Raw genomic sequence first — 23527 nt, forward strand, 5'->3', positions numbered from 1 at the left:
AAATTCTAGCCACCATTGACAAGTAATGCATTTTATATCTAAGAGATAGCATAACATAGTTGTCTCAGTTGTTTTTATATATTTTACATATTTAGCTTTTTATATCATTGTTTTTAGTTGTGAAATATTTGACAAATATCTCTTGAAGACCTTGTTTTACGTTTAATAAAGTTCAGCATTTAGTACCTAAATCATAGGGTGTTGCAAGTTAAGTGTTAGTATATGTAAAGTACTTAAAAGCAGTACCTAGTTCATTGTAAACATTTAGTGAGCATAAAAATAAAAATACATGTACACAAATATAAACATGCTTTTTTTTGTTTCTAAGTGCTCCACTGAACAACATCAGTGGCATAGAAATAATTTTGGAGCTTAAAGGAATTAAACTATTCATTGTTAACTAGCCCGTAAGAGTAAAACAAACAGAAAAAAGTTTTATGACTAATAGAGAAGCTGTGCAGCCTGACATGGTTCTTCACATTTTAAATTATTTGATAAACTTGGTTCTCTTGCTCCCGAAGCATTTTGGATCTCGGTTTATATTAATATTACAACAAAATAATTAGGAGTATTTGTAGCTAATTTCTACAACATCCTCATTGTTCTTTCACTGTAGAATGGAATTTTGCATAAAGGCTGTGCCTTAGATTCCAGGCAAGGAGACTTGTGTGTAAGTTACTTACAAAACTTAGTTTGATCATTTGTGCAAGGGATTCTGATGACCGAATTACTGTAATTGTTGGTAAATAAATTTATAGTAATTTGGTCATCAGAATCCCTTGTACAAATGATTAAACTAGGCATGCACCACCACTACTAGCTAAGTTTTTGTAGAGACAGGGTTTCACCATGTTACTCAGGCTAGTCCTGAATTCCTGGGCTCAAGCAATTTGGCTGCCTCAGCCTCCTAAAGTGCTAGGATTATAGGTGTGAGCCACTGCTCCCAGCCTTTTTTTTTTTTTTTCCAAGTAAAATTTTAAATTAGATTTTTGGCTTAGATTTTTAGAATTGAACTTAATTTTTTTTAAAGATTGCCACATTATGAGGTTGAATTATTAAACAAAAGTCACAAGAAAGGTACATTTAGAAAAGTTTTTGTGAAAAAAATTACATGTTCAGTTGATTAAAAAGTATTCATTAGCTCAACTGCATAGATCTTAAAGTTACAGGCCGGGCGCGGTGGCTCAAGCCTGTAATCCCAGCACTTTGGGAGGCCGAGGCGGGCGGATCACAAGGTCAGGAGATCGAGACCACAGTGAAACCCCGTCTCTACTAAAAATACAAAAAATTAGCCGGGCGCGGTGGCGGGCGCCTGTAGTCCCAGCTACTCAGGAGGCTGAGGCAGGAGAATGGCGGGAACCCGGGAGGCGGAGCTTGCAGTGAGCCGAGATCGCGCCACTGCACTCCAGCCTGGGCAACAGTGTGAGACTCCGTCTCAAAAAAAAAAAAAAAAAAAGATCTTAAAGTTACTGTTTAAGCAGATTTATTGTTTTGAGGCTGACTGAACCAAAACCATCTTGCTATAGAGTCTGGTCTTTTAGCCACTTCTGTAGGCACTCATTAACTATCTGTCTGAATGGATAGATGAAAGCATACTTTAACAAGTGGACATGTAAAGAAAGAAGATATAAAAAGATAAGTAATAGTGGCAGAAAAACGGGGGCATTTGGAATATTAGCTTTCAAAACCCTTAAGCTCTACTTTAAGCTTCTCTACCTTAAACTTCACTTGGCAGCATGCATCAAAGTAGACTAAAGGGATAAATAAAATAAATAGATAAAAGTGATAAATTACGCCATTTTGAAACACTTCTTTTTACTGTTTTTGATCATGTGTCCTCCAAATGTACGTAAATTAGCACAAGACATGGAAGCAATGAGACCTTAGACATCCAGGCATGTGTACAGTATAAAAGAAGGAGAGGGTAGTCACTAAGATCTGCCTTTCTTTTCCCAACAGTTCAATCAATGTACTGAATATGACTCCTGAAGAAATTAAACCAAATCAGGTTGGAGGAGAATGTACAAATCAAAAATGGAGTGTGGCGTCAAGACCTGGATCACAGGAAGGTTGCTATAGTGGATGCTCCTTGACCTACACAAATTCTCATGTAGAAAAAGATGACTTACCTTAGACATGTGGACTGGAATTGTTTTCATTAACATGTTCATCAAATTTCACATCTAACTTGAAACAGGGTGTGTCATAAAGTCAATTATCTCTAATAACTTAAGATGGTCTAAGTTGTTTGTTTGGACTTCCCCGTCTTCCCCCAAAGAATTGAAATCTTAAATCTATTTAAAAGGATATAAAAGCTTTGGATATGTATTTTTAGTAACAGAAGCATCTGGTTCTGTGAATAAAGGAATGTATAGATGTTTGGATGGAAACAAAAGCACTAGAATGAGTTTCCTCTTATAGGTATTAAAAATAGCACTTTTAGGAAACTGATTATTGTAAATGTTTAATTTTGTCTCAAATATAGTTGGCATTGGAAGTTTAGCCTTTACTTGAATGTATACTGTAGATTTTTAACAAAGCAAGTTCTATATTTATTATGTTTAGTGTGATTTGAAATTACCTCTTTCATATGTTTTAAAGTGAAATTTATGTATGTTTTGTACATAGATATACATGATTATGTTAAGAGGCTTTAAGATTTAAAAGTTTCACACAACCATAAGTATAGTATTTCATGCCAGTAAAATTTTTTTAGTGGTATTCTGTTTACAGATGTATTAGGACCATTGATGCATTACATTTAAGAATTCTTTTTAATACATCTGGGCAATAAATATTGAAAGCTATTCCATGAAGCTGAGTTCTTTAGATAATCAACACTACTAACAGTACATTTTTGAGATTTTTATGACATTAGATTTTTATTTTGTATATGTAAGATATTATAATTTTTAAAAGGACTATTGATAGAGGAATGGGGCAAGACAACAAAAGTACCTTTGAATAAAACAATTTAAGAAATTGGTTTAAGATATTGGATGATAGAAGATATTTAAGATATCTAGATGGTGATATTTTCCTTACGAGATGGGTACCAGTATAGTAATATCTGTATACTAACTAGGGCTTTGTATTGTCAATCGTTTTTTAATAATTTTTTAATGAGGTATTTGCCACTAAAGAAATATAATGTAAAACCATCAAATTTTATAATTGAGATATTATGATACTCTGGAAAAATGTGTCATTTCATTTTCAGAAAACTCTTAGGCTCTCTTCAGTCTCTGTAATGTTTCTGATTGCATGTTTCATGAAAAATATGTTGTTGTTTTGATAGTAATAAATGTAGGCTCAGCTCTTTCCCAGGATTTTCATCAAAAAGCTTTAAGTGCCTAACCCTGCTTGTCTCTGTACATAGAAGCCTGCACAGATCCAGTCCTTGCTAGGTATCGTAGTTTAGGCCCATTTACCTTCCCCTGTACTGGCAGTTCAGCCATTTACATGCACTCACCCTCTTTGTGGCTATTTTAAATTCATATTATTAAAAAAACAAAAAAAGCCACTTATTTGTGTTATCCATTCACTATACATAACTATGTAACTCTTTGGAGTTGCATAGCAGCAGCCATTTTTTTCAGGGCTGATAGGATATCATTAAGAGTATCTTATGAGACATTAGTGGATATACTCATAATACAGTAACCATATTTATAGTTTTAAAGAGCTAGCTCTTGAGCATTAGTCACTTAGTACCTTCAGCTTGATGCATGGTCACTTCTTTACTATTTAAACTACTACACATGGTACAAAATATCGAACACACTACCATATTCTAAAGGAAGAAATCTAGCTGGGATGTAGGCTTTTTTTGTTTTTGCTTTTGTTTTTGTTTTTGTTTTTTTGTTTGTTTTGCTGTTTAGCAATAACATGGTCAAAAAAGGCAATCAGAAGTTTTAAATGCAGTTAATGGATACATTTGTCAAGAATTTCCCCCCCAGGGTTTTCCATGGTGTACTTTGCAAGAAATAAGCATTCTAATTTTTAAATCTCTTTAGCAAATATTGTATTTTATGACAGTGGAGTTCTGGAAAGCAGCATCTGTTTTTCGTTGCGTGTTTCCATTTTAAAGTGAGTTCTCAAATTGGAAAGAAAAATTCCTTGAGACTTACTTTAAAGTGTGAAAGAAACAGCAGAGTGAAAGCCAGACTCATTGCACCTTTGATGTCTGCATAGATCCAGAAGTTGGACATTTTACCTAACAACATCACTTTTGTTAAACATTCCAACTCCAAAACGATCCCCAGTCACTTTAATCTCAGAATGTTGGAATGATGTCTGTTGGAAAACCCAGGACTCCACATACAAAACTGCTAAGATTTTGTTTCCCATCTCTTTCTAGGTGTTTGCAATGTACAAATAATACAGCTGTGCTAATCTCACATTTAGCCATGATAGATGATGGTTCTAGAGTATACTTCCATTTGTAAGTCCTCCTGATAATCTTAAGCGCTTTCTTGTTTATCACTATGTAAATCTGAAATATTTTGTACTTCATTTGTTTTTATCCATTCTGAATTTTCAAAGCATAAAAATGTGAAAGAAAAATTGAGATAAACATTTTGTTCACTATTATTTGCATCTGCAATCTATAATGAGAATGATATTAAATTACGACTAAAATTTAACAAATAGTATTTTCTTATAGAAGCAATGTATTAAATGATTAGAACACAGGACAGTTCACAGCAAATTGTTTACTTATGTGGCATAATTGAAATACTATTATTTGGAAAGAGTTCTATATTGCTTACCTTAGCAAACCAGAATTGTTCATAGACTTGTGATAATATGGTGTTATGGGAAAACATTTCGTGCGCATGATGAAGAGAGCACCGTTAATCTAGTCTTGACTGCCCCTGGTGGAACATTTGAAAGCCCCTGGGACCCCAGGAGAGAGGTTTTTGCAGCATGTATGCCTGGAACACACTTGTGAGTTAGCAAGACCCTGCTGTGATTACGCTGTTGTACAGGTCTTCCAAGTATATTGCCTAATATAAGTCATGTTATTTCTAGATTGGATTTTAAGTAAGTATGGATTATGGAAGTCTAGTAAATATACTTTTCTCTATGTTTGTCCTTTTTCAGTCTTTTGATAAGCATTTATGAAGTACCTACTGTATGTCAAGGGTTACAACTACTTTCCAGTCCTTGGAGATACGAAGACAGATAAGCATGCTGCCTGCTATTGAGAATCTGAGCTGAGTGGAAGACCAACTATTAAACCTACATTGTAATAAACAACGGTAGATGCTAATGACACATTCAATCTGTTCATAAAACATGGACTGATGGGTCTGCTCCAGGGCCACATTCGTTTCCTAACAGTAACGTGGCTAGGCTTCCATTTATAAGTCTTAGCAGTATTTCCTTTGTGAAGTACTATGTAATAGATGATTGTTTGCTAGATTTTGTTTTCTACCATCAAAATGTTGACCTGCAAAGCAGCGTAGGATTTTCTCTCCTCAAGAACATGTATTATCTAGTAGAAAAAGCATTCCCAAAGATTTGGCCCATGCAGATGAGGATAATGAAACTGGTCACTCTAATCCTTTCTCTAAATATACAGTGTTTTTCAAGCTGGATATAAATTAGAGTGGGTGAATATTGATTAAATTATTTGATTTATATAAAATCAAATGATTGAGGTTTTTTTGAACATTTACAAATAATGGATTGCTGAGAGCTCAGGAAGTACTGTAATGTCAGTAACATGAAGCTCCTGATAAAGATCCACCTCATTCATATCTTTGAGCTTCAGAAATACATGTACCTAGTATATAATGCTTAACAGCACAGAATATTTATTGATGAGAAATATGAAATACTGATGAAACAACACATTTCTTTACTGGAGTGAATGGACTATGAATTTGGGGTTAGAATCCTAAAACTCTTCTTTCTCTAGAGGGTAGGAACCTTGTCATGAATCCTTATGCATGTGTATTTCCAACCCTATCTCAATTCCTTGCATATAGAGTATCATGATAGAGTAGGTTATGCTACAATTAAACATTAAGTCAGTGTGGCTTAATAAATTTAATTTATGCTCATGAAATGTCCAGTGTGGACTGGGCAATCCTCCATTTTTAGCTATGCCATCTGGAACACATGGTCTCCAACATTGCCAAATCAGACAGCAAGCAGACTAGCAGATGGTGTAGGATATTTTTAAGGGCCAGACCTGAAAGAGACATGCCTTCCACCTACAGCCTCACTGCAAGCAAAACTGGAGGTATAGATAGAACATGTAGCTATTTGGTGAGCACTTACAGTCTGCTACCGAATGTAGTTGATGCTAGATATTTCATCCATGCACATTGCTCTGCAAGGGGTTTAGTGCTGATTATTAAAGCAAGTATTTTTAATTTTTGGAAGGAATGTATTTTAAAGCTTCTCACACATTCTAGCCTTTTTATAATACAAGTTTCTCAATGTTCAAATGGTAGTTTTCCTCAGTTACTAAAATATCTTACAGTGCGCAGAACACTTTTATTTTTCAACTGTCAGGGAATCTTAACCTTCCTATTTTTAGAGTTGATAACAGACTCAAGTGTTAAATAATGAACCCAAGGTCACATAACTGCTATTAAGTGATAAGACCAGACTTTAACCCATATCTTAGGTTTGCTAAATTTCCACCTTTTCCCACACTGCTGCAGTGCCTGCTTGGAGGGCTTTCTAAGTGAAATTCTTCACCCATTAGCTGCCACCTATAATCTACATCAAAAACAGTGATCATTTGGTGCATGTGCAAGACTTGGCCTCATTTTTTTGTGGTTGGTTACCATGGCAAATCTATTCAGGGTTGGACCACTACCTTTTTGTAATTAAGGTATTAAGGATTTCATTGAAATAGCTATTTTAGTAGTTTATGTTACTCAAAAGGCCATTGAGTAATCTGAAGATACATCTAGATTGTCTGCAATTTGTGTGTGTGTGTGTGACAGTGTCACCCAGGCTGGAGTGCAGTGGTGCAATCTTGCCTCACTGCAGCCTTGCTCTGCCGGGCTCAAGCAGTCCTCCCACCACAGGCTTCCAAGTAACTGGGACTACAAAACTGGGACTACAAGTGTGTGCCACCAGTGGTGCCTGGCAAGTTTTTAATATTTTTTTATAGAGATGGGGTCTCACCATGTTGAACAGGCTGGCCTTGAACTCCCAGACTCAAGTGATCCACGCCCCCCTTGGCCTCCCAAAGGGTTGGGATTACAGACGTGAGCCACCGCCTCTGGCCAGCCTGTATTTTTCTGCCCTGCCATTTTGTTCACTCTTGGCAGTTTGTGTGCCGTGTCCCACTGTGGCTACAGTCACAGTGACCAGAAATATCTCATTTTGTCCAAAAGGTTCAGTCACCTTTTGCAGACATTTTTTCATGAAAAATATAGTAGTAGAATTAAAGAACGTGAATATTTTTACTCAGTTTTAGAAGGAATACAGCTGATGTAGGGCAGCTGGATATTTTCTAGTTTCCCTGTTGCATCTGCATTTAGATCGATTTTCTTGTTTCTGGTCTCTCATGACAGTTTAATTCCTGTTGACAGTGCTCTGTTAAAGCAAACCATACCCCTGCCCAGTGTACTCATTAGAAAAAAGTAAACGTTTGCATATTCCCTAGAACCCTAAAACTGATAACAAGAACCCTCCATTCTGGCTTTTTGGATCCAATTTTCTATTATATATGATGTCTAAACCGAGGTGGTGAGTTGTTTATCCCAGCCAGGCATAGGGTCAGACAACTGAGTTCCCTAGGTTTAGACTCTGCTAGTGCTTAGCCATGACTACTATGGCTGGTTTTGTTAACCTCTAAGTATAGTTTTTACTTGACTATAACATGCTGTAATTTATTTACCCTACCTTGAGATTTTTTTCTTCTGTAATTCTCAGCCCAGAATTATTTCAAACTAAACTTGTATTTTGCATTTTTAATTAGTGAAGAGGCTCAATGAAATGCAATTTTCAAAAAGAGTGTTAAGCTTTTGTGGAATATCAATTTAATTTCTAACCACTTTTAGTTTCTTTTATCTTGAAAATCTTTTACCTTGATAACTAGTTGATTTGATTTTGTAATGTTATTCCTTTTAAGCAAAGAGGTATTAAATAATAAGGAAGACTGGGTGCGGTGGCTCACGGTGGTAATCCCAGCACTTTGGGAGGCCGAGGCAGGTGGATCACCTAAGGTCAGGAGTTCGAGACCAGCCTGGCCAACATGGTGAAACCCCATCTCTACTAAAAATACAAAAATTAGCCGGGCATGGTGGCAGGTGCCTGTAATCACAGCTACTCGGGAGACTGAGGCAGGAGAATTGCTTGAACCTGGGAGGGGGAGGTTGCAGTGAGCTGAGATCGTGCCATTGCACTCCAGCCTGGGGGACAAGAGCGAGACTTCATCTCAAAAATAAATAAAATAAATAAATAAATAAATAAGGAAAATCGCTGTAAATTAGATATCAGTGAAATTCAACTTTTCCAAACAAATAATTTTTGAGATTCTGTGTTAATGCCCCAAAGAAAACTAGAAATCCAACAACTAGCCACACATAAAGCCTTGGCACATATGTTCTAAAGAAACTGTTTTGATCTTAAACCATGAAAAATTTTAACTGGAGTTTTAAAAATCATATTGCCCTTTTATTTCCAAAGCACTCGTCTTCATTTTTATCAAGGGCAAAGATCTGAGGAAACAACTCATAAATGCTTTTTGTTGTTGTTGAGGCAGAGTCTCACTCTGTTGCCCAGGCTGGAGTGCAGTGGTGTGATCTCAGCTCACTGCAACTTCTGCCTCCCGTGTTCAAGCAATTCTCTGCCTCAGCCTCCCAAGTAACTGGGATTTCATGCATGCACCACCATGCCCAGCTAAATTTTGTATTTTTAGTAGAGACAGGGTTTCTCCATGTTGGTGAGGCTGGTCTCAGAGTGGTCCTGACCTCAAGTGATGTGCCTGCTTCAGCCTCCCAAAGTGCTGGGATTACAGGCATGAGCCGCCGCACCTGGCCTCATAAATGCTTTTAATTGAAATTCTTTGACAAGGAACGAAAAGACTATGGTAAATCTCAGAGGCAAATTCTGGCCTTGGCAGTGAGGGCCAGAAGGGGGTGTATGTCGGAGACACAGTTGCTTGTGGTGTGGTTTCCCAAAATCTGGAGGTGCACATTCCTGTTGACTCAACAATCTTTCTCTGGACTTGGTGGCCTTCTGTTTTGCAGACCCCCAAGTACTGTACAACTGGGATTCACTAATTATAGCTTGAGTGACTATAAATTGTTATCTAAATGAGAAACTTTTGATATTGAAATGGGGAGCTATTCATGATTAGGCCTGTACCACAGTGGAAACTGGCACAAATGGTCACCCTGTGTATAGTGGAAGCCCTGTCTAAGTAAGCAGAACTCTAACTTGAGTTTTGATTGTTGAACCTGTAAACCAGAAATAAAATCCTAAGCCCCCCCCAACTATTTGAATGGGCCCCTTCTCTCAGCCAAGGGCATTCCAAAGTTAACCTGAAAAACTAGTTCAGGCCATGATGGGAAGGAAGGGTCAGACATGCCTGATTATACCCTCCTTCCTCTTGGAATTCAGGAAAAGCTAACCAGCATTAATATCAACACAGACTTTAAGTCTTACAAGAGACATTTACAATCTATGCTCCCTGAAGGCTGTTACCTGGAGGCTGTATGATAAAACGTTGGTTTCCACAACCCCTTATCATCATAACCCATACATTCCTTTGTATTGATTCTAAGTCTTTAGATAATAACTCATTCAGGTGGCAGGGTTGCTCACACCTGTAATCCCAGCACTTTGGGAGGCTGAGGCGGGTGGATCATGATGTCAGGAGTTTGAGACCAGCCTGACCCATGGTGAAACCCCATCTCTACTTAAAAAAAATGCAAAAATTAGCTGGGCGTGGTGGTGCATGCCTATAATCTCAGCTACTCACGAGGCTGAGGCAGGAGAATCGCTTGAACCCAGGAGGCAGTGAGCCAAGATCGCTCCATTGCACTCTAGCCTGGGTGACAGAGGGAGACTCCATCTGAAAAATAACATAACATAACATAACAACACAACATAATGTAACTCATTCAACAAATTGCCAATCAGAAAAATTTTTAATCTACCTGTAACCTGGAAGCCACTGCTTCAAGTTTTCCCACCTTTCCAGATTTAACCAATGTACATCTCACAGGTATTGATTGATATATTACATCTTCTTAAAAAGTGTATAAGCAAGTCACACCCAGACCACTTTGGGCACATGTCACCAGGACCTCCTGAAGCTATGTCATGGGCCTCCTTAACTTTGGCAAAATAAACTTTCTAAATTGAGACCTATCTCAGATATTTTTGGGTTCACAAACCCTAATCCCTACAAAGGTACTTCCTTTAATTCATGCCTCAGGTATAGTTTCTAAAAGATGGAATCAAGTTGTGGTCTAACCTAATATATAGTCAGCTCTCCTATAACACTCATAAACACCATGTAAAAAAGCACAAGTTTGTCTCAATGCAGTTGACATATTAGGAAACAATTTGAGCATAATGCAAAATTTGTTTTAGCTTATATGTGATTCTGTTAGTGAGAAACACTAAGTGAATGCAGAAAACTGCCCAGTTGATCCAAACTAAACAGTAACACATAAAACAAATATACATCTCAAATGTCTACTGTTACAGTAGATAGGTAGTCAGGCATGAGCAGGGCAGGAGAGGGCTCCCCCACCACCCACCAGGAGGTCAGGCGACCATCAGATGGCAGGTATGGCAGTTACCACACTGCCTCTGTCAAAAATGATCATTGGCAGCCAGGCCTAGGAGAGGCAGTTTCCTGATGGTTCATGGTTGTCACACTAACGTGATAATTGATTGCAGGCACCAGGGAGAGGCAATTTCCCAGATTAAAAACACTTGAAATTGGTAATCAGCTTCCAGTAAAATCTCAGGAATTAGGTGAGTGAGCTTTAACATATGCATTAAGAGACAAAATGGCGGAGTATGGCCTCCCAGGGGCATTTCACTAGAAGAGGGAAGAAAGCCTCAGGTGAGCATGCATACAACTTCCTAAACACACTGTGCATGCTCACCTCCCGAGCACAAGGAGGGCACTGTGCGTGTGAGCGCCTACCCTAAGGGAAGAATTATGGGAAAAGGGACACAAGACCCTGGAAGTATGCCAGTATGTTCAACCCCAAGTCAAAAGGTCAGATGTCGCACTTATCCTTCAAGTCACCTGCTTGTGTCTCTTCCATGCGTACTTTCCTTTCTTTCCTGCTCTAAAGCTTTTTAATAAACTTCCACTCCTGCTCTGAAACTTGCCTTAGTCTCTTTTTCTGCCTTAAGCCCCTCTGTCGAGTTCTTTCTTCTGAGGAAGCAAGAATTTAGGTTGCCGCAGGCCCATCAGTAATTTGGATATTCACCACCACTAACACCACCATCTATCTCAGTTTCCCATGTACATTAAAAACAATACTCATGCCTATCTGACATTACAATTTTCCCCTGGGATTTTAGACAACTCTCCTTCTACCACTTCATAACATACAAGCTGCAACCCTTCCAACCCCTACTTCCACAAGCTAACTTCCAGTCTTTTTCAAGGTAGAGTATCATGTTTGTGGTATTGTTTTTGCATTTCTTAACCACTTAACATGTATAAAACTCTGCTACCATTTTTTATTAGGATCATATTTTTTAATGAGTCAGTGATGAATTATTATTATTATTATTTTTTGAGATGCAGTCTTGCTCTGTCCCTCAGGCTGGAGTGCAGTGGCACCATCTTGGCTCACTGCAAGCTCCGCCTCCTGGGTTCATGCCATTCTCCTGCCTCAGCCTCCCAAGTAGCTGGGACTACAGGTGCCCACCACCATACCCGACTATTTTTTTGTATTTTTAGTAGAGACAGGGTTTCACCGTGTTAGCCAGGATGGTCTTGATCTCCTGACCTCATGATCCACCCGCCTCGGCCTCCTAGAGTGCTGGGATTACAGGCGTGAGCCACCAGCCCGGCCCTGATGAAATTTTTTACTGCTGTGCACCTAACTCCATTTTCCCCATAGGTCCTGTTATTTTTACTTTAATTCTGCAAAACATGATTTTTTGGGACATATGTGTTGTATTAAAGTAGAGTTGATAAAAAAGAGCGCCTTTTGTCCCTCCACTTACCATATGCTGACTGCTGACAGTCTTTCAAAATTCCATGCCAGCTTTCCTGATTCTACACATCTGTAACAAAGTATTATTTGAGGGACAGAAACTTTAAAAATTGAAAACAACCATCAAAAATACATCAAGCCCTTGCTGTGCCAGGCACAATACTAAGCCTTAGTAAGCCATTTATTTGACTTTTCCTAACAACTCTCTATGCAGAAGCTATTGTTACACTCACTTTATAGATGAGAAAACTAATGCAAAGAAAGGTAAAATTGCCCAGCGCCACACAGCTAATATGTGGTGAAGAAGGCATGTGAACACCAGGAATCATTTTATAGCACATTTTCTACTGAATCTGATGAACTAGCAAGTGCCTGATTGCACGCTGCTCACTAGGGGTGTTGCCTGAGAGGTCTGGATGGGCTGAGCTTGAGAAAGGATCAACATGCCTTTGGCTAGAGACTTACTGCATCCATCCTTGGAAAAGGAAAAGAAATGGCCAGTGAAAAGTTCAAATTCTTACTTTGTGGATATAACATGTCCTAGTTGCCACAAGATTATGATGTTTTTCAGCCATGTCCATGAAATCATCTTTGCAAAAATAACTGAAAAAACAATGACAGTGAAAGGGATCTATCTGATCTAACCAACTCCCATCTTGCCTTGAACCTCCAGTCTGCTTTAGTCATTCCTGGGTTTGGGCCAAGCTAACTCTGGGAGAAATTTATAGTTTAAATGATAACAGCCCTTCCCCAAAACTAAACCACCTTTGTAAAGCAAATGAAAGACCACCAGGTTAGGTGGATGACAGGAGCATGAACTCTGCTAAGGTGTAGACCTAAACAATTACTAGCCATTTTTCTGGAGGTCACAAGATTTGCAACTTCCCCCCATTACTCCTGCAGATAACATTACTATCGTAGAACTTAAGATTGGTCTTTTGAGATGTCTTTTCTGACTTTTATATTTCTGACTACCATGGCTCCACTTGGACCTGCCAACCAGTCCTGTGGCCCCACCAAGAAGCAAACTCTGCACACCTCTATGATTGCACCCCCAACCAATCAGCAGTACCCATTCCCTTGCCTGCCAAACCATCCTTGAAAAACCCTAGCCTCCAAATTTTCAGGGATGCCTATTTGAGTAAGACTCCAGTATCCTGTTCAGCTGGCTCTGTGTGAATTAAACTCTTTCTCTGTTGCAATGCTTCTGTCTTGATAAATTGGTTCTATATAGGCAGTGGGCAAAATGAACCAATTTGGCAGTTACACTCAAGACAGTGGATCTTTGTGTAGGTTATTCAACAGTGTTGTGCCGGCCTACAGGACAAAACACTAAGCTCACAGAAGGGTGTTCACTTAGAAGAAAGCAACACTAATGATCCACACAACATCCTGAATTTGTGTTATGTCCCAGAAAGCCTTATCATAAATTCAGTAATTCTGGTTAATCTACCAAGATAAGTGTGTTTGATTTTGTAAGGTATACGGCAGTGATCTCCTATTTTGGTGTTTTTCAATAAAGTTTTGGTTACGGACAAATAAAAAATTGATGAAATTTTATTTTCCTTTAATATCAGCTTAAATGGTTCTTACAACTGTAAAGCTTTTCCTGACTCTGTAGGGAGGCAGTCACAACTCTGCTCTCAGAACTGAACTTTCTTTTATTCATTTGGCAAATGTTTATTGAGTACTTATTAGGATTGCTATGCTAGGTGCTGGGATTCTAACATGGAAGGTGACTTGGCCATTGTCCTCAGAAACTAACAAACTACTGGAGGAAATAAGCCAATGGGCCACTTAGAGCAGTTGAATATGTGCTCAATAAAAGTTTTGGAGGGCTCTGAAGCAGGGAAGAAGGGGAGAAGCATGTTTAGCCTGCGGAATAGGAGGTCAGAGAGGATGCTTGAGGTAAGTATTGAAGAGTGAACAGTACAGATAGAGGGAACAGAACATACAAGGTCAGAGGTGTGGAACCATGTGACCTTCAGGGAAATTACAAATGGCTCTGTATGAACAAAGTGAAGGGTGTGGGAGACCAGTGGGAGGGGTAGAGAGGAGCCGGGTTAAAAGGGTCTCAGATTCAAGGAGTTTTGAATTTACCCTGAAGGCTTAGTGATGTGCTTGGTCAAGCACAACTGTGACCCAGAGTGTTCCCTCTCTCTCTTGTCACAGCATTGTGCGTATCCCTCTATTAAAGCATTTATTACAAATGCCTTAACTGCATATCCTTCTGTCATAGCATTTATCACAATTCTAATTTCCAAATGGAGTATTGCTGAAGAGAAAGCAAAATGGAGATGAGACCAGGTTGCAGTAATCCAAGCAAGAAGTGACTGAGAGGAAGGCATGGTCCTACAGGTAGACTCTGATTGGATGTCGGGGTTAAGTAAAATAATCTAGGTTGATTTCCGGCTCAGATAGCAGTGGATGAAAGGGCTTACAAAGAACAGCTTTAAGGGATTGAGCAGAAAATAGTCTAGTCAGCAGACCTGGGTTGCCTGTGTGTTAACCCCAGCAAAGGTCTGTCTTCAAGACTGGAAAATGACCTCTAAGTCTTACACATTCTGCCTGCTAAGAGTGCTTTTGCATTCCTGAGGCCTTGGGCCAAGCTGTACCAGTGTGACTAGATAAGTTTATCCTAACAATGTGATTTATGGTGAATGCCTTTTTCGCCTGTGGGCTGGAGTCTGAGTAGCTGAGATCAGTCACTTGGGTAGGCACTGCATACCTATGTGATGACCCCCCGATAAAAACAACAAAAAACCCTGAGCACCAAGTCTTGGGTGAACTTCTGTGGCAACACTTCACATGTATTGTCACATATTGCTGTGACTCCACTGGGAGAAGATACCTGAAAGTTTGTGCTTGCTTTCTCCAAGACTTTGCTCAGGTGCCTGCCCCTTTGCTGATTTTAATCTGTATCCTTTTGCAGTAATAAATCATGACCACAAGTATAACAGCTTTTCTGAGTCCTGTGAGTCCTTCTAGTTCATGTGAGTTCATCAAGCTTAAGGGTGATCTTAGGGACCCCTGACATAGGGATAATGAATTGTTCTGGACATGTTGAATTTAAGGGTCTCTGAGCCATTCAAGTTCATGTGGATGAACTCGGGTTTTTATTAGGGGTCATCAGGTAGGTAAGCAGTGCCTACCCATGTGACTGCGACTGTTGGCATTTGGATATATAAGTTTGGAGCTCAACAGAGAGGTCTGGAATAGATATTGAGATCTGAGAGCCAATACATAAGTGGCTATTGAAGCTAGGGGCATACATGAGGTCACAAAAAAGAGATAGATGGTAGAATGAGAAGCAGAAAGTGGAGACTTGGATATCACTGGCATTCAAAAATCAAATGTGCAGGCATGGTGGCATGTGCCTATAGTCCCAGCTACTTGGGAAACTGTGGCAGAAAGTTTGCTTGAGCCCAGGAGTTCAGCAGTGAACTATTATCACACCACTGCACTCCAGCCTGGCCAACAGAGTGACACCCTGTCTATACTTGAGAAAGAAAGAAGAGAAAGGAAAAGAAAAGAAAAAGAAAAAAGGCAAATATGGAAGCAAAGGCTCCTTTTATGGAGTGAAGAGACAGAAGGTTGAGAGTCAATATCAAGAATATATCTAGGCCAGGCATGGTGGTTCTTGTCTGTAATCCCAGCACTTTGGGAGGCTGAGGCAGGCGGATTGCTTGAGCCCAGGAGTTTGAGACAAGCCTGGGCAACATAGTGAAACCCTCCCTCTATAAAAAATACAAAAATTAGCTAGGCATGGTGGTGTGCTTGTAGTCCCAGTTACTCAGAAGGCTGAAGCGGGCATCACTTGAGCCCAGGAGGTCAGGTTGAGGCTGCAGTGAGTCGTGATAGCACCACTGCACTCCAACGTGGGTGACAGAGCAAGACCCTGTCTCAAAAAAAAAAAAAAAAAAGGCACCCTTACGAAGGAGAGAATTCCAAGGAAGTTCAAATGTTATAAAGAAAACAATATATACAAAACACTGGCAGTATTGTGGTCATTAGTAACTTTAAGGAGAGTTCCTCTGCATTTCCTAAGCTAATGTAACCAATATTTATTGAGCACCTGCTGTGTCCTGAGCCCTCATGAACTCAGTATAAAAGGAGACTCCCAGGTAATTTATTTTATCTTGAGTGGGTATCTCCCTGGAGAGAGTGCAGCGGTGGGGAACTCCTCAGTCCCTCGCGAGAGTGGGAGGATGGTTGTATGTCCTGAGCTGTATCTTAAAGGATAAGTAGGAGTGAACCAGGAGGGATATGTCCAGGGCACCACTCACAGTGGGGTTTTGGGTAGCATAAAGGGCAAAGCAGGGGACCAGACACCAGGCCAGCAAGAAAGTCTGGAATCTGATCCCTCAAGGGAAGCTTGGGCATTATCCTGAAGGCATTTCCTGGAAACACTGAAGGATGTAATACAGAGGAGTAAAAAGATGACTCACACTTTAAATAATAATTCACTTGGCAGTTCTGAGAATGACCTAAGGGAAACAGATCAGGGGACAAGAAGGGCTCTTAGAAGACCAATGCACCAGTCCTGGTGTTTGGGTGTGTGGGTATGAAGTTCTTTCATTTGCAGTTCCTATATGAGTTTATTTTTCTGCCTTAACTAAGGTCCCTGAGAAAAACAGAACCATGTTTTATGCTTTTATAAATTTCCTCTTTCTCTCCAAGCTGAGCATGTGGTCCATCATGAGCCATCTGGGAAAATACACTTTTATACTGGGAACCTTTCTGACATATGCATGCTTTTCAGGAAAGTGGAAAGTATATCCTCATTGAAAATTAGTTTCAGATTTGAGATACATTGTAGGACTAAATATATTGCCCTTATTAGAAGGCAAATCTTTTACTGTCATACACATGACTAAGCTGGACCTCAGAAAGAATTCATTTCTGTTTTCTACATTTAATTGACATGAAGGTTTATTCATCCCTACCGTTATTAATATCAAGAAAATGGACAGAGGCACTAGCATTATTTTAATCAGATTAGTTCTAGATAATGGGTGAATTATCCTAGGAAGAAGAACTAAAACCCGACCCCTGGCAAACTCCTAATGATGAGTCTGTACTGCTATCATTGGTGGTGTCCCTCGGCAGCTCACAGCCATGTTAGGTGAATGTGGGCCTGTGGGGAAGTCCTGTAGTGCTCCCTGGAGAGCTTGGGGAGAGATCACCAGCAGTACCCAGTTGTTTAGTAACCACACTCTGATTGGTGCATCTCATAATCAGTAGTGCTGGGCACCTGTCATATCTAGAACAAGTTTCTGCTGGCAGCCGAAGTCCACTGTTGGCTTTGACATTTTGGTTCTTAGAGGACGGTGATAATGGTTGTGTGTAACCCACCAAGAAGTTAACTGTTCATAGCAGCTTTGAGTGTAATAACTCCTGGTTATACTAGCCTAAAAAGGCTTTCTGCAAGAAATGCAGTATAAATTGGGCCTCCAAAATCTAGGTTTCTCTGTGCCTTTTTAAAATTAAAACTTTAAAAACATGCCTGGAGCTAAAAAGAGAGAAAAAATAGAATTTACTCATCTATGGATTATTAAAAACCCAACATGCTCTATGACATAGAAAAGTAAGCATATATGTTCTTATTCAAAAATTTCATCAGACATGTGTATTTCATCAGACTGATAGGGCAAAACTGATATTTAAGATCAGAAGTACACCTGAAAGGTCAGGACTCTGGTATCCACCTAAACCATGGTAGAGCATATGTAACGCTGGGAGAGAAAAACTTAAGTTGGGATGTTGAATGGACAGCTGTTGCTGGATTTGTATTGAACTGATGCTTCTTTGCTTCAGAAACAGCTCTTCTGGCACGATGGTGACCTGCCATGGAAAATGCTGGGTCCCAACGCCCAAGTGACTGTAGCTGTGGTTCAGCCAGGACCTGAGCATTTAGGTCACCTGTTGTCAGACATGCAACACTGTCAACATAGGTAAGTTTCCATTTTTTATGAGCCATGTTAAAAAAGGTAAAATTAAACAGGTGGAAATCATTTTAGTAATAGGTTTTATCTAACCCAATATATCTAAACTATTATCATTTGAAACTATAATCAATGTAAAATTGCCAACTGATTTTACATTTTTTTCATACTCAATCTTTGAAATCCAGTGTATATTTTATACTTACAGCACATCTCAGTTCAGACCAGCCACCTTTCAAGGCCTCAATAACCGCAGGTACTTAGGCTTTCGCATTGGACTTCACAGCTCTACTAGTGGACCCAGAAAGAATATTTAAAGGGAAAACACTCTATTTCCATTAAGCAAAAACAACTTATTTTCTAGCAGTACTTATAGGAATACCTTTTTTGTTGTCATTAAATTCCATCCTCTTTTCCACGATAAGGTTGCTATTATTAAGAAACTTAATTTGGTGAAACAGAGACTACAATAGTTACCATGTGAGATGTAGCACGTTAAAAAACGCTATGTGAACACAGAGAAGAAAATCAAAGACCCCAAGATAAAATTAAAACTGCATTTCCCTATAGCATAGTGATGTTGACTTAATTAACCATCTGTTTATCTCAATGCACCTATACCTTTTCTGGAGCTTTCATTTCCCCACAGCTCACTATATTCCTTTTCTAGTGCAGCAGTAACAAGTTACCACAAACTTGGAGGCTTAAAATAACACATTATTATTTCACAGTTCCTGTGGGTCAGCAGCCTGGACACAGCTTACCTGGGTCCACTGCTCGGGAGGATCTCACAAGGCTTCAATCAAGATGTCAGCCCAGGCTGTGGTCTCCACTGAGGCTCCAAGGGAAAGACCCTGCTTCCAAGCTCACCTAAGTTGTTTGCAAAATTTGGTTCTTCGCAGCTGTAGAATGGAGGGCTTCAGTTTATTTCTAGCTATGCGGTGGGGCGGGGTGAGGGAGCTGCCCTCAGATCCTAGAGGTCACCCACAATTCCTTGCCACTTGTCTATGCTGCACAGAGGCGGCCCACGCATTTCAGCTTGCTTTGCCAAAGCCAGCAACGAAAGACTCCAGCAAGACACATTCTATCATCTTATGTATGCAATCCTGTGCAGGCAATCACGGACATGTCCATCACATACGTAACCACGTCCACTCCATCACCTTTGCTGTATTCTTTTGGCCCACTCAAAGGGTGTGGACTAGTTAGGGAGTGAGAATCAGCCCTCTTAAGTCAGCCTTCGCTATTTCATGTGCCAGCTTTCTAGAATATTGATCCTTTTGGTATTTTAAGTCATATCTGTTGTCATTGGAAATCCTCTTTGAAGTAGAAAGGACAGAGCTCACAAAATATAAACCGCACCACTATTCCTGCCTGTCATTTAGACGTTTGCCAGGGTAGCAGGTTGATTTCAGTCTTTTCACGGAGTTTACTCTTTGATATGATGATATCTTTACCCCCATAATTAATTTTATTTTTATTTTTGAGACATGGTCTCATTCTGTTACTCAGGCTGTAGTGCAGTTGTGCGATCTCGGCTCACTGCAAGCTCAACCAGCCCAGGTTCAAGAGATCCTCCCACCTCAGCTTCCTGGGACCACCCCAGTGGGACCACTGGCGCAAACCACCATGCCCAGCTAATTTTTAAAAATTCTTTGTAGAGAGGGGGTTTCACTATGTTGCTCAAGCTGGTCTCAAATTCCTGGGCTCAAGTGATCCGCTTGCTTCGTACTCCTTTGGGATTCCACAAAGTGCTGAGATTACAGGTGTGAGCCACCACGCCTTCCCCCTGCACAATTAATTTTAAATTAATCTCCATATTTCATTCTCTTGGGCTAGATTTCGGGGGAGGGGCCTAATTTAGATGGCGTGTGCCCCATTGGGTGAATCAAATAAAAGCATAGCTGCCCTGGGCCGGGCGTGGTGGCTCATGCCTGTAAATCCCAGCACTTTGGGAAGCCGAGGCGGGCAGATCACGAGGTCAGGAGATCGAGACCATCCTGACTAACACGGTGAAACTCCGTCTCTACTAAAAATACAAAAAATTAGCCGGACGTGGTGGCGGGCGCCTATAGTCCCAGCTACTCGGGAGGCTGAGGCAGGAGAATGGCGTGAACCCGGGAGGCGGAGCTTACAGTGAGCTGAGATCGTGCCATTGCACTCCAGCCTGGGCGACAGAGCCAGACTGTGTCTCAAAAACAAACAAACAAACAAACAAACAAACAAACAAACAAACAAAGGCATAGCTGCCCTGGCATGGATCTGTGAACAAAAGTTCTCTGAAAAGAAATTTGGAAGAAAGACTTCATTCAGGAACAGTTCACAAGCTTTCTGTGTAAACCAGTTACTTTCCAGAGAACAAAGGGAGGGTCCTGGTTTTATAGTAAAAGTTCACGCTCAGGTTCCCAATCAGGTCCATTTTATGCAAATGAAGGCTTTAAATTTGCTTAGTTCTGATTGGTTGATGCAGCTGCATTCTGACTAGTAGATAGAACTGAGTCCTAATTGGTTCTTTCAGATGAGCTCTGATTGGCTGCTTTAGGTGAGCTCCGAAAGCCCCAGTTAAACTTAAGGTTGGGGTTTCCAGGGAAACTCCGAGTATGTGAGCTCTAGTCAGCAAATGGCCTGGCCACTTGGCTCTCTTTACAATTTTGGCCCAGTTAGGTACTTGGGATTCATCTTGAAGGATTGGCTTTTGAAGGATTTGTTCTGTGAGCACTTGTGAACCTGAGAGGCTGGGAAGGCAGAGTGAAAACCAGAACCCTTGGCACCCATCAGTTAGCACAGGATCATTTCCTGGATCATCAGGATCCCTTATAAATGTGTCTAATGGCCAACTTGCAGAGAGAGCTGTTGTTGATACACTCTTCTGAGTTTCCCTCTGTGAACACCTTCATCTGGTTCATACAGGAAAATTAAGGAAGCCGAATTTTTGGGAGAGTGATTGAAATTGTGGAATAATCAAAGCAAACCAATGGCAGCTTGTGTTTAAAATTAAAGACCAACTGTAAAGCACGGCATTTACCTATAGTAATTTCTAAAAGTTATCAACAGAGTGAAACAACACCCAGTGGGCCATGACCATGTCAACTTTGGCTCATTCTTCAGAAACTACATGGTGTCAGGGCTCCATGTTCATGGACACCATGAGGGGAGCCTCCTAGCAATGACCCTCTTCTCTCCTGCAGGAAGTCCAAGGTCCTTTCCATGACAGTCTTATTCCCAAATAGCATTTGCTTTCAACCCATGGTATTTCCATATTCCATGAAGAAAACTAAAAATATAGACGAATCACCCTGCAAGTATCCAGAGAGTTTCCAGGGGGTTTCTCACACACACACACACACACACACACACACACACACACACGTTTAGTGGGGATCTTTTAGGTCAATACATATAGATCTACATCATTATTAGTTGTTGCTTGATGGTCTACTGCATGAATGGTTAGTAATTGTTTAATTTTTCCTAGTTAGACAATAAAGATTTTTAAAGAATATATCTTTGCGTATTTGCTAATTTATTTGATTAAGATAAATTCCTGAAATTGGAATTGTTAAACCAAGAAATATGCATATTTTTAAGGCTTTTGTTATGTTTTGTCAAATGATCCTCAGAAAGAATGTTATCAATTCACACTTCCACTAGCACTACAGGATAGAACTATTTGGTATTTTTTATGTTGTTACCTTTGCTGGTTTTATAAATAAAATATTCTCTTGTTCTTCTTGTTTTTTTTTCCTTTTACTACTGAACTTGAATTTTTTCCCCATTTTCATTAGCCATTTATATTTTTTATCCTTCAAGTCTTTACTACTTTTCAATGAGGCCTCCCTGACCACCCTACTTCAAATTGCAAACAAACCCCTTGACCCCTGACATTCCTGACATCCCTTTACCTTGCTCTGCTTTATCTTTTTTCCTATTGTAATAATCATTTCTAACATAATACATAATATACTTATTTACTAATAAGTACTTCCTCCCCAGCCAAGTTCTGGGAAGTGGAGGGGACTCTGATCACATCGAATATACAGCCTCTTCCTTGGCTTAGATAAGAGACAAGACAAGCTCTTATTCTCCTGGCACTGCAGCTCCTGTCCTTAGATGACTCCGGGATAGTTATTTGACCTGGACTTAAAGGTTATTCCCAAACTGCATGGAACATGTAGAATATGATGTGACTTCCTAATTTTTTGTTCATGTATATGCATACATACGTATAAACGCACACCCACACTAATATTTATCTGTATATATTTATAAGTGTGTGACTATTTTAACATTTTAAAGTTTATGAACTGGGGTATGTTTTATGCTCAGTGTATACATTAAATATACTTGGCTTCTTTTTCTGAAAAGCTGTTATTTATTATTTAGGTCCAGCTGATTACGTCTTAAAATAATAAAATATATAGGCTGGGTGTGGTGGCTCATACCTGTAATCCCAGCACTTTGGGAGGCTGAGGTGGGTTGATCACAAGGTCAGGAATCGAGACCATCTTGGCTAACACGGTGAAACCCCATCTCTACTAAAAATACAAAAACTTAGCCGCGTGTGGTGGTGGGCGCCTGTGGTCCCAGCTACTCGGGAGGCTGAGGCAGAATGGCGCGAATCCGGGGGGCGGAGCTTGCAGTGGGCAGAGATCAAGCCACTGCACTCCAGCCTGGGTGACAGAGCGAGAAAATAGTAATAATAATAATAATAAAAGATATAAAATGAACACTAGTACCACTGACAACTCTAGACCTCTGGAAAAATTGTTACAATAAGAATATCATTTGCTGGCCAGGCGCGGTGGCTCAAGCCTGTAATCTCAGCACTTTGGGAGGCCGAGACGGGCGGATCATGAGGTCAGGAGATCGAGACCATCCTGGCTAACACGGTGAAACCCCGTCTTTACTAAAAAAATACAAAAAAACTAGTTGGGCGAGGTGGCAGGCGCCTGTAGTCCCAGCTACTCGGGAGGCTGAGGCAGGAGAATGGCGTAAACCCCGGGAGGCGGAGCTTGCAGTGAGCTGAGATCCAGCCACTGCACTCCAGCCTGGGCGACAGAGCGAGACTCCGTCTCAAAAAAAAAAAAAAAAAAAAAAAAAAAAAAAAAAAAATTTGCTTAAATTTGTTAAAGAAGCATTCTGGCATTCTTATTCCTAATGTTTAGTCTCTTTTATTATTTATTTCAGAACAGAGTCATCCAATAAATCTTTACAGAGTGTCTACTATATGTTAGACACAGTTCTAGGTACATAGCATACGTTAGACTACATTTGGGTTAGCAGGTTTTTTCTCTCAAGGGCCAGATAATAAATATTTTAAGCTTTGCTAACCGAGAGGTAAAATCGAGAATATTAATGTAGTTACTTACATAATAAGAGAGAAAACAAATTTCCACAATTTTCTTATTGATG

At 39.9% G+C, this 23527-nt stretch overlaps 1 protein-coding gene and 1 long non-coding RNA gene across 13 annotated transcripts in view; both read left to right on the forward strand.

The window, feature by feature from the left end:
- The window catches only part of SSX2I (SSX family member 2 interacting protein), a 54058-nt gene extending 42732 nt beyond the window's left edge, over window positions 1-11326 (forward strand). For 8 of the 12 annotated variants that reach the window (XM_071088897.1, XM_071088847.1, XM_071089003.1 and 5 more), the window contains one exon: window positions 1960-5089. In XM_071088897.1, coding sequence (XP_070944998.1) covers window positions 1960-2134 — 175 coding nt within the window. In that variant the 3' untranslated portion in view covers window positions 2135-5089. The other 4 variants (XR_011618365.1, XR_011618336.1, XR_011618368.1 and 1 more) reach the window with 4 other exon arrangements.
- Window positions 11327-16107: 4781 nt separating this feature from the next.
- Window positions 16108-18964, forward strand: LOC105482756 (uncharacterized). Its single transcript, XR_011618399.1, has 3 exons — window positions 16108-18124; window positions 18324-18371; window positions 18847-18964. It is a non-coding gene; the product is annotated as an uncharacterized lncRNA (long non-coding RNA).
- The last annotated feature ends 4563 nt before the right edge of the window (window positions 18965-23527 follow it).

The sequence above is a fragment of the Macaca nemestrina genome, chromosome 1 (assembly GCF_043159975.1).
Source record: "Macaca nemestrina isolate mMacNem1 chromosome 1, mMacNem.hap1, whole genome shotgun sequence".
Lineage (NCBI taxonomy): Eukaryota > Metazoa > Chordata > Mammalia > Primates > Cercopithecidae > Macaca > Macaca nemestrina.